The sequence below is a fragment of the Pogona vitticeps genome, chromosome 2, assembly GCF_051106095.1.
Source record: "Pogona vitticeps strain Pit_001003342236 chromosome 2, PviZW2.1, whole genome shotgun sequence".
NCBI lineage: Eukaryota > Metazoa > Chordata > Lepidosauria > Squamata > Agamidae > Pogona > Pogona vitticeps.
Window position 1 is genome coordinate 81,455,891 of NC_135784.1, and position 11,886 is coordinate 81,467,776.

The 11,886-nt window shown below is 43.4% G+C and overlaps 1 protein-coding gene across 1 annotated transcript; it reads right to left on the reverse strand.

Annotated features, from left to right (window-relative positions):
• Positions 1-2,447: 2,447 nt before the first annotated feature.
• On the reverse strand, positions 2,448-11,778 carry CYB561D2 (cytochrome b561 family member D2). Its single transcript, XM_020788950.3, has 4 exons — positions 11,639-11,778; positions 8,019-8,318; positions 6,226-6,263; positions 2,448-5,693 (listed from the first exon to the last, which is right to left on the reverse strand). Exons 2-4 carry the CDS (start codon positions 8,143-8,145, stop codon positions 5,190-5,192), a joined length of 669 nt encoding a protein of 222 aa, XP_020644609.1. The 5' UTR covers positions 8,146-8,318; positions 11,639-11,778; the 3' UTR covers positions 2,448-5,189.
• Between the last annotated feature and the right edge of the window lie 108 nt (positions 11,779-11,886).

Sequence of the window (11,886 nt, forward strand, 5' to 3'; positions counted from 1 at the left end):
ACTTAAGATTCTGATGAGGGTCTTAAGAGAATGCACTCATCTCAATGACCTTACAGTTCTGTCTTGTGGATAAAATTTAATTTATACCAGTTAGCGACAGTGAATCCTTTGCAGATTTGTTTATGAAGGACTTTTGTAGTGAGGCATTACATTGGCTCCTCTGTGTCAGCAGTACCCTTGAGTATTTTGTTTGGTGTTTCTTTATTGATAACCAAGAGGTTCTAGCAATTGCAGGAAGAAACCACAAAATGACCAGGATCATTTAAATGGATCCTTGTCACTTTAAAAACTAGATTTTAGTGTAAGGGAAGTGTTCTCAGCACCAGCAAGTGTCTTCAAACTGGTCGGTGTGTCTCCTTGCACTTTACTTCTCATGGCGCATTGGTAAGCCAAAACTGTGCTCATGAGCCAGGGTTCAATCCCAAGTAGCCAACTCAAGGTTCATTCAGCCTTCCATGCTTCCGAGGTCATTAAAATGAGTACCCAGCTTCCTGGGGAGGGGCAATGTGTAATCTGCATATTTAAATTTTAAACTTCCCAGTGTGCTTTTAAGTGCTCTGTGGCAGTATATAACCATCAGTTGTCGCTTTTACTTCTAATTAATTCTGTGCTCTCAAGTCAATTCTTACTTCTGGTGACTGTACTGTACTCAGAAGTGGTCTACCATTTCCTTCTGGGGGCACTGTGGGACTCTGCAGTTTGCCCAAGACTGGACAGGCTGGTTCTTTTCCTAAGAGGCACTGTGGGGAATCCCTGTGCTTTGACTCAATAAGCTCTCCAACCAGCAAATTTAGTTTTGCCTGGGTAATATCCATTCCATTTAAGAAATAGCAGGGCTATTATACAGTATGCATTATCATGGCATTAAAAGAGCATTTGCAGATTCCATCTACATTCCATGATTATTTCTAATTGCAGTTAGTAAAATAACAAAGTTGGATCAAAGGGGCCGGCTAGATATGATATGCAGACACTGAAGAATGCTCATGCACCAGAGGCTTTCCACAGCTCTTTCCTGTACAGAGAAAATGGTTCGATCTCTATCCTTGCACACTGTTTCAGTGCCATCTATTGGTAATACAGGACATGACTAATAGAAAACTGTCAATTAAAAGACAGAATCAGAGCTGGAAAGAGATTGAGGCCATCCAGCCCAAAACTTTGCTTAGTGTCAGAAATCACATATATTTGAAACACAAGGATCCAAGAACTCTGCTTGATTAGGCTGAGACTTTCTGGCCAGTATCTTCTTGTCTGTGGGGGCCTATGCAATATGCCTATGGGAAGCCCAGAAGCAGGGGACAATGATCCTTTTCTACTCTTGTGTTGCACTAACTCACAGCCACAGATGTGTTTCCTCTGATCCTGTAGCTTTATATGGCTGCCATAATTAGAAGTCTGACTAGTGCAGAACACAATAGTCTGAGTCTTAGTGACTACAAGGGAAACATGAAATCAACTGTGTGAAGCAGCAAGGGGAGAGGTGATTCCATCTACGGAATTACAATGTTTGGTTCAAGAGAAGTACTACTACCACTCTGTTACACTTTGGTGAAACCTTATGTGAGATACTGTGTCCAATTCTAGGTTTTAAAAAGATTAACAAGCTAAATGTGTCCAACGGAGAGCACCAAGATGGTAAGTGGCCTGCAAACAGCCCTACACGGAATAGGCAGATATATTTAGCCAAGAGGATGGTATGATGGCCATCATCAATATCCAAAGGACTGCTACGTCAAAGATTTCTGCTGCTCTAGAGGGTAGCAGACCAAACCAATGCATTCAAATTACAAGAAGTGAGACTCCAACTAAGCATTAGGATGAACTTTCGATAAGGAGAAGTCCTTCAGCAGTGGAATGGACTGTTTCAGAATGTTAAAAACTCTCCTTTGTTGGACCATTCTAGAGCTGCTCCAGTTGTGGATTTCTCCACAAGTAACAGGTTGGACTAAATGAACCAAGGTTCCTTCCAATGAAAGCCATAGATAAATATTTCATATTAGCAGTTCTAGAAGAAATTCCTGTGATAACCAATTCAAAACCTCCTGCCATTTTTATTAGTTTTCTAGCCAGCTGCAAATCTATCTTCACCTGTTTGGTTACCATACCAAGGAACCTGGTGTATGTGAATTCATCCACTGTTTGTGATACTCTGGCATTAATTTGTTCCCCTGTAGCCAATATTCTTAAATTGTTGGATAACTTTGAAGAGCCTAGGAAAATGTCTCTTAAAATTCTAGTCATATCGAGTAGAGTACCTGTCAGAAGCACAGAAGACAATGTATAATTTAAAGAGACTATGTTAAGTAGAAATGACTACCTAACCTATGCATTCACAAGGATTAGCGCCCTCCCATTCAGACTGGGTCTATGTCAATTGATCACAACTGAGTAATGATGCCCAGTGTTTCTAAATGAAAACACAAACTGACAGTGTGCCAGAAATATTATAGTTGTTTTAAAGCATTATTTATTACACTGCTCTTGAATACAGATTCTCTTTCCTTACTCAGGATTAGTGATGAGTTCACCTGCCCTGCAGAGAGACCCACCACACCATTCAGTATGAACAGCAGTTTTTGTGGGGGCAGCTTCACATTTCCTGAAGTACATGAAATTTCTGTGACCTCAGTACTTGTGTGACAAGGCCAGAACACCTCCCACTGAAGCAAAAATTTGTTATTTCAGCCAGATTAATACATGTAAAGAAGATGAAAGAAGCATCTCTGTTGACATAATCCAATCTCAGGTGTCAGTAAAGCACCTGGTATCGCTGAGTAGAGAAAAGTAAAGTAGAGAAACAATGCTCCATTGTAAAGATAGTCAAGTACCCCCACTCACACCTTTTATTAATACTGGCGGGATCTTCCCATAATACTACGTGGCAAAATGTATACTAAAACAAATGACGCTACAATAGGATACCTAAGGTGCGTACCACTACAAACTACAGACATTTAAATGCTGCTTTAAAACAGTCACTCCAGTACCACTGTGCTGCTCTGTCGAAGCAGCTCTACTGAGATCCTGTTCACAGGCACACTCTTCTGATGTTCTTGTTATTCCTGGGTACTAGGTTTCATTCAGAGGTACCGGATTATAGTCTGGCTCCAGTCAGACTAAAGTTGATTTCTTTGAAAATAGGCCTTGAGATACTTTGCTTCACTAACTTAAATCGTAATTAACTTTGGTTAGATTAGAGCCATATCTCCATTCTTGCTCACACCTTTGGCCTTTCCTTCCCCCAGCGCCCCCTCGCCATAGCTTTTCCCGGGCCATTCCTTCTTGGCAAAGGCAGATGCATGCTGTCCCATCACACTAATGAATGAAAGGATGGGGGAAGCTTTCCTTGAGCAGTTTCCAGAAAAAAAGGGGGGGGGGCTGTCCTGAGTTCTAGTGACACAAAAGGGAAAGCTGCTGTGATTTATCCTTGCCTCTGACAGCACCATCCAAGAGAGGGATGCTTAGCCAACGGCTTACATGGCCTAAAGCCACAGACATTTGCTTGTGCTTTTCCAAAGGCCCCTTCAAGAACGTCAGTGCTTCTGGGCAGGCAGCACTTCTATAGGGGAATTAAATGAAAACAGCAATACAAGTGCTGCTCACCAGCACATGCATACTTGTCACAGTCTGGTTGGAATGGTAAGTTCTAAAAGAATGTTCTTTCCTGAAGGAACTCTTTTTCTGGAACTGACTTGTTCATTTCTTATGAACAATCAAAGACTTGGGAACTTTGGTCAAAATGCCACTGCAGACAGAGCAGCAAGCATCGTAAATTTTTGTATTGGGTTCAATGAGCAACCTTTAGAAATCAGGTCTTCCTTTTAGTTACCTATCTGTAAAATAAGCCTACAACTCACTTCCAATTAAGGATCCAGTGTCAGGATTCAAGCACATTGGAATCCAAGAAAACAAAAGAGCTGAGTGAATCTCATTTCCACCTCTCCTTCCCATCAGAGAGCATTGATATGTGATGCTCCCTAGTCGCTGTTGACCATGAATGTGCTCAGGTAACAGGCCAGGCAGGCCCTTTTACTCTTAATGGAGCAAACGGATATGTGAGATGATAGCTGCCCAAGGTGCGATTGGGCAGTGAGTCACTTCCAACTGCAACAAACCACTGATGACAGAGATCAAATGGGAAATTTAAATATCACACAGTATTGTGCTTGTAGCAATGGAACTGTGCTGTAAATGCTCACTATGCATCATTTCTACCCAATTCATACTGATTGCACTGTTTCCCCAAAACAAACAAAACATGTTTACTTTCAGCTAAGACTGTATAAGATGCCTGCTGTCAAGGCAGCAAAATCAACTACAGAAGACCAGAGCACAACTAGAGAGGACCAGAGCAAAATAGTGAAATGGAGAAATAATTGCTCTTCAATAGCAAGAAAGCACTATTATTCTACTTATGGAAGGTCCTAACCCATACCCAAGCACTGCTATTGTTCAGTTTTTAAAAAGTGTGTGGAGAAACTTATGTTAAAGTGACAGGTCCCCCAGTCATCTAAAAAGCATGGTCATATCAGTTGTAATCCAAAAGCAATTTTTGCCAAGCTCTGATTTTTAATAAAATGTCTTCTTGGCCACCAGGTAGCAGACATTAAACAGCCCCTCCTAACAGAGGAAGCTGCGCAGTTCACTGTGCTTTTTTTTAAAGAGGGAAATACTGTTATTTGAAATGCTGTGATATTGAAGAGAAGCCTCTCTTTCCCTGTCCAGAAGGAATGTTAACAAATATACATCTTTCCCCCGATCTGCATCACTTCTGCTCCCCACTCTTAACAAGAGAAAAGGAGCTAAAGGCATTGAGCCAGGTGCGTATGTTTAAGAGGGGAAACCTTTCAGTTCCAATAGTCAGCTGAGTAATATATATCATTGTCTCATGAGAAGGCAGCAACAGATAGCTGCTGGACTATTATGCAGCACTACAGTGATGCATTTCCAGATTTATGCCAAAAGCTGCATGGACCCTGGCTCTGTAAATAAAATGGTACAATACTATAAGCATCTCCAGGATTTAAACAACAGAAGGAAATCAGAGGTCTAGGTTTTTTTAAAAATTGCCATCCAAAAGTCTAGGCAGATAAAAAAGGATTCTTCAGTGCTTGTGCCATACAAGGCTATGGAACTCCTTAAAGATGATGCAGGAACTCTTCAAGGAACCCAGTAGGCATATTCTTTCAAGGCTGGATTCTTTTGCGGTAGAGGTAAGCATTGCTCACTTGGTTCATGATTACCAGGCTGGTGAGGATAGGACATAAGATGGACAGATACCAGGAGATTCCAGTCACAGCTGCAGTGAACCACAAGGAACACATGCCCAGCAGCAAACTGGCACAACCAAGGAGGTACCCAATCAGCCCTGAGGTGGCATGGTAAAGCTTGAGTTTGCTCAGTGTCCAGTTCTTAATCAACTTGGGATAGAGCAGTGCCAGCCCCCCCATGCACTGCATGCCTGCATATAGCACAGTCAGCAAGCCTGTCTGGCCATGCCAGGTGACAAAGTGGTCTTTACCGTTGATGTACTTGTTATAGCTGATGATGGCCAAGCCCAACACTGCACAGATGAAAGAGAGCAGCTGTAAAGCCCAGTGGAAGCGGACCTTGGCCTTACGGGAAAAGGACCGGAGAAGGGAACTCTCTGGAGAATAAACCAGCAAGGCTTCAGTCATCAGGAAGGAAAACTGGGGAGAAAAAGAAGACTTATTATTATGGTTTGTCAGAAAGATCGCTAGCCACCAGATGTCCCTTCATGTCTCAGGAACCCAAAAAGGAGTTCCTCTTTAGAGCAAGCATTTCTCCAAACATGTTGCTTAATGTGATAATTGGGGGGGGGGGATGTTAGACAGCTGGCCAGATCGCGATCTGTTGTAAAAAGGCTGATCTCTCGCAATACATTACATTAATTTTACATTGAATCCCATCAGTATAGCAGGGGATAAAGCTTTGGAAGGTACACTGAAGCATTATGAATCATTATCTATGATAACTTTAGACTATAAAATTACCAACAGTGAATTCTAATGGCTTTCAGACCCACAATAGGCAGAAGGAGTGGCATCACCTTGCCTGCTCCTTAGTGCAGAATTGCCTCCCATGTCCAGACTAGTAAAGTTCCCCCTTGCTGAATCAGTTTGTTATCTGAACAACTATACAGTAGCACAGACAAGATTTCATTGGGGAAGCTGTGGAAAAGAATGCTTTTGGGTGGCTTACCGCAAGAGACATTAAGAGAGGATGCCATGAGAAAAGGCCTGGAAAGAAATAAGAGCAGAATGAATCACTCTAGTCAGATCAGCTAGCATACAGATGTTTAGATGTCACCACTGAAAAATATTGCCTGCTATTGGAAACAACTACCTAAATTGTAGAATCAATCCAACTTGCATTTCATCAGAGCAAAAGTCTGTCTGGTCCAGCATTCTGTTCTACAAGTGGACAACCTGTTGCTTAAGGGAATCCCACCAGCAGGACCATCTGCAAACAAGACTAAATGTGCACAAAAGTGGCCACACTAGGGGTACCACATTGAAGCCACTGCTTTGTTGGCGAGATATGTCACATATTACTAAGAGTGCTTTCAGACAGAAGTCTCCTGTTAACTGCAGGCAGTCACAAGGCATGGTGGAGCTACTTTGCCCTTCTCTCCTTAAGAGTTTATTATGAGAAGAAAAAAGACTGGAGTAATAGTGGGAAAACATGCGATGCTTTTACACTGAAAATGGTAACTTCAGGATCCATTATAAAATTCCACTTTTCTGACACTTAGCCTTGTTTGCAAATTTCCTAAAAGCACCAGGTGTTTTTATTTTGGATCTGAAGGAGTAATAAAACAAGTGTCCGATGTCACCTGAAGTGACTATAACAATACCCGGGGTGGAGTTGGGGAGAGACACTCCAGGTGAATTGCACCAAATCCAAAAGGGTGGCCACCTTTATCGGGAGCAGTAAAAACAAAAAGTCCATGACAGTATAAAGACTAGCAGATTTATAGTGGCTCAGGAAAATTTATGTTCCACAAGGAATCTTTTTAGATATTATGTCTCACAAGATTCTTTATTGGCGTGGAACTGGACATAACATTGATCACATTAATTTACAAACAAAAGACTTTGAGCAAAAGAAGTATATAAGATTACAACAGTGGACAATTTTCCCTGTACCTAGTAGGTTCACGTGTCACTACTTAAAATAGGTCTGGTGATCTCATCTAAAGCCATTGTTTATCATTGACTCCAATTTCATTGAGGGGTTCATTTAACAGAGAGAGGCTAAAAATGCATTCTCACAAAATATCCAGGACTGTAACTGGAGAACAGGAGACACTGCTGTCAACGGATCAGCTTACTATGACAAAGCTCACATGTTACATTTAATAATGGAAAAACAGAAATGCTACACTACTGCACTAGCCAAAATCTCTTCAGTGGGCCAAAGCTACTCATAGTCACAATCAACCATTTATACATGAACAGGACCGGTGACCATAACTGTAGATGAATGTCTTCACTGGAATCAGAGGTATTACAAAGAAACTTATATGCAATGCTATGTGTCTCAAAGCTAGCAGTATTTTGAGCTAAAGGTGGGGAACCTCTGACCCAGCACATATTTTGGACCAAAATTCCCACAATCCATTACCATTAGCCATGGTGGCTGGGACTCTGGGAAGCTGATAAAGTTGAAACTATCTGGAGGACCAGAGTTTCCCCCTTCCTGCTTTAGCCCAGTGGTTTTCTAACAAAAACAAACTGTGCTGCTTATACATCACCCCAATAGCACTTAAAGCCCTCTCTGGGCGGTTTACAAGTTAATTATGCCCCTGAAGTAAATTTTGCCCAAGAGTGGGCAAGAGTTATTGACCTCTGAACAACTGATATTATGTATGAGTCTTCAGGACAGAATTTTGGAGGGGTGCATATCTCCAGCCCATGCCTTAGTCTCACCAGTCTTACATACAGCTGTTGGGAGGGAACACCCATCTGAAGCTGCCCCTAGCCCCAACTTACTTGATCCAGGTCGGGCAAGCACAGCAACAAAGATAGTAAATCCAAGTGCAACGAGGTGGGCAGTGGCACCAAAGATAGCCCGGAGGGAGCGGTATATTCGCGATTCTGTTTCAATGCTCAGAGCCATGTCTTCAGTGGCACAATCTATAAGATATTGGCCTTCCACTGTTTCCCAGTTACAGATTTCTGGTATGCAGCACAGATCAGCTTCCCTAGCACATCAGGGCAAGGGAGAACTATAGAACTATGTTGTCTTTAGAACAGAAGCCACATCCGTTTTCTCATGCTTCTAGCAGTCATCTGGTGGGAAGGAAAGGGGAGATCATAGTACTAAGAACACCAGTAGCTAAGCAGAAACCATAATAAAATAGTATGACATCCAGAAATAAGTTCCACCAGTAAGCCTGGTAAAGGCTTGCAAATAAATGAAAAACTCAGAACTTCCCCCATCTGGTCTGTCATATTCATACCTGAGTAATCCTGCCACAAAGATTACTGAGTTTTCCCACTGAGCTGTTTAGTTATATTCATGCCTTCTTCCTCCCTCCCTCCCTCTAACAGCAACAGGTAGTGCTATTTTGGCAGCATCAGCCATCACTATGGCACATTATAAAGGCAATTATGATTTAAGGAAACATTGGCCCATGTAAAATTTGGTCCTGTAGGACCTAGGTGACCAAATAATTGAGAATAATTAAGAAAGCAGTTCGGTAGTACTTTGAATCGTTATAATTTGAGCTAACTCTCTGAACAGAAGCTTGCTTCTGAGCAGAAATTAACTCGACTAAACACACATAGCACCAAGACACAATTGTTGGAGGCTGAAGAAGTCATGAAGTAAAACTTCTAACACAGAGATAGCCCCACTATCAACAGGAACATTGGTTCTTAACCTTGGGTTACTCAGGAGTTTTGGACTGCAACTCCCAGAAGCCTTCACCACCAACTGTGCTGGCTGGGGTTTCTGGGAGTTGCAGTTCAAAAACATCCGAGTAACAAAGGTTAAGAACCACTGAACAGGAAGATTGGCCAGATGCAGATGGTTTGAGCATTTCCTATCACTAAGAGGTTTGTTACTGTATTTTTACTGTTACTGTATTTCCATTGTAAAGGATAGCAAGAGGTGTTTATGGGGTTGTCTGCCTCATGTTCCAAAATAATTTGCTTTTGGCACTGTGCACTTTGACTTTGGTGGATCTGGAGCACCCAAGTCCATTTTGCTGCTCTACCACAGGAAAGCAAACATTCTTCCGCTACCCCTGCATTCTCCGAATTGCAACCCACGAGTCCAGCAAGCCACTGCTGTTGTTCCCTGCTGGACTGGCAGTTTCCATACATGGCCAGAGAGACATGCCTTGTTGTGTCATCAAGTCACATCCGACTTATGGTGATCCTAATCAAGTTTTAAAGATACATGAGATATTTAAGGAATGTTTTTACCAGTGCCACTACTCAGAGAACTTCCATGGTCGAACAGGGATCTAAACCCAGATCGCCTGAGGACTAGTCCAAAACTCTACTTACTATGCCATCCTGGCTTTCAAGTGCCACGCAGATATTAATTTAAATAAAATATTTAAATTAAATAAAAGAGGTGAGGAGAAACCATTGACTCCCATCCTTCAAGCAGGACTGGTGTCTTCAGTCCTGGATAAGAAAAAATATAAAGACACACTGACAAATAACAAAGTCAGCCACACAGGAAAAAAAAAACTGCAAGCCAGGGTGAGGCTAAGGCATTTTGCTACCCAAAGCAGAACAACTTATGGTGCCTTCCTATCCAGATGAAGATGTACAGGACTCAGAACCAACCAGGCTATTTTGATAAATGCCTGATTCCTTGCCAGAGAATCTTAGAATCCAGGTTCGGCAGGTAACAATAGTTTCTCTACAGAAAGCCTCCTTAATTGCATGTATATTTTACTACAGCAAGTATCTGCACCAGGACACAATGCTGTCATTACAGTTTCCTACAGCAAGGGACTGCAGCAGGCTGTGAGAGCTAACCACACATGTAGATGCCTGTCAGTTTAAAGTATAATTTAGTAAGTTCAGATCATGAGGCCACCTTTGCCTGCAAAGCTTTAACTAATATAAACCCCAAGAATTTTTTCTCAACATGCAGGAGATCCCCTATGGCTATAAGCACCAGCAGAAAAATCTGAAAGAATTCTTCCTAACTGCTATGCAATACTGTATACCCAGTGCAAACCAAACTTATGCTACATTCCCTCCAATTATTACAGATTAGTCATGGAGGATATTTCAATGATTACAAAGTTATATACAATCATGTGCGCTCATATGTACTCTTATTTCATATTTAACAAAACCCTGTAAGAAGCAGAGAGATGGAATTGTGGTCCAGAGCACCCAGATCATCACACACTACAGATCACTGTAGGTGTTACAACATCCATCTACAGTCACGATACACTTCCATGGAGGAATTCACATGTAGGTTATGTATCAGACCAAGCACTTGTGTTTATCATACTTCCAGGTATTTTGCTAAATCTGCAAAGCCAGGCCAACAATATATATACAAATTGTACAAGTTACACATGGCTGATTTCAACCCATACTGTGTGTGTCTGTCAGAATCTTGTCAAAGATGAAGGGGCTCTTCCTGAATCAGTGAACTGGTTCAAGTACTGCTACTCCACACTTCGCACTCTCGGTGTTAAACCAACGATGTCAAAGGAATGAGATCGGTGCCAATACACATAAAAGAAGCTTGATCCAGCTGGGAGAAGGCATGGATGTCTGTTTTCCTTTCGTTTCATACACAAACCGACATTGTTAGGCAGACCGAACCCTCCCTTCATTATGGAGTGAAAGCTCCTTATTGCCTAAGATACACAGGTAAGCGCTGGAAACCAGGAAGCTAAATGTTAAAACTACAGGCTTTGCGCTTGAACTTCGAATAACCGGAGGCGTTTAGAGTAGTTAAAGCAGCGATGGGGCCGCTGCCTCTTGCAGGCGAGAAACGAAAATCCGGGAGGCTTTCTTTTTCCTCCCCGCTAACGATGCTCCCTTTTAGCTTAAATCTTGCGCTATCAGCAAGCGTAGGGCATCGACCTGGAGAGCCAAATCCTGGGCGGGAGGGCAGAGACGACCAGAGCAGGCACACGCAAAATTTAAAAAAAGGGGGACAGAGCCGCCCGTGCTCCGTCGAAAGACTCGGGTCCGAAAAGTCCTCAATGGCAGGGAGATGCCCCGGCGTCCTTCCGGATCCCCCCCCCCGCAAGGGCAGCCAAGGGAGGGAGCGAGAAGCCGCCCCGCCTTTTTTCCCCCCCTAATCCGGGATTAGGCGCGGCAAAGGGACAGACGCGGATTCGGGCGCTGGAAAAGGGCTTTATTTCTGCAAAGCATGCCCCGCTGGCAAAGGCAGAGACGGGGCGGGTGTGGGTGTGGGTGTGCGCTGCCAGCAGCTCCACCAAAAAAAATCTATGCAGGATATTCAGGGATATTCCGAGCCAGCCACCCGACAGCCGTGGAGGAAGGAAGGGAGGAAGGGAGGGGGCATCCCCGCCCGCCCGTCCGCCCGCCCGGGGCGCCCTCGCTCCAAAGGGCAGGGAAGGAAAAAGGCTCACGAACGGGGTCTTCTTCACACTCACCTCGCGCTCTCGGAACGGCCAGCATCGCACAGGAACGGCGGCTCTCGGGAGAAGCCAGGGAAGCCAACTCCGCCTTCTGATTGGTTCGGCTGACCCGTCAGGTCCCGCCTACCCTGCCGGCCAGGTCCTGCCTCGGAAAGGCTAAGCCGCGCTGTCCATCACAAGGAAAATCCTGTCAAAGCAAGCCTTCAAAGAAGGGTGGAGGCACGTGATCAGAAAGACACGTTCTTATTTACATTTCTTTCGGT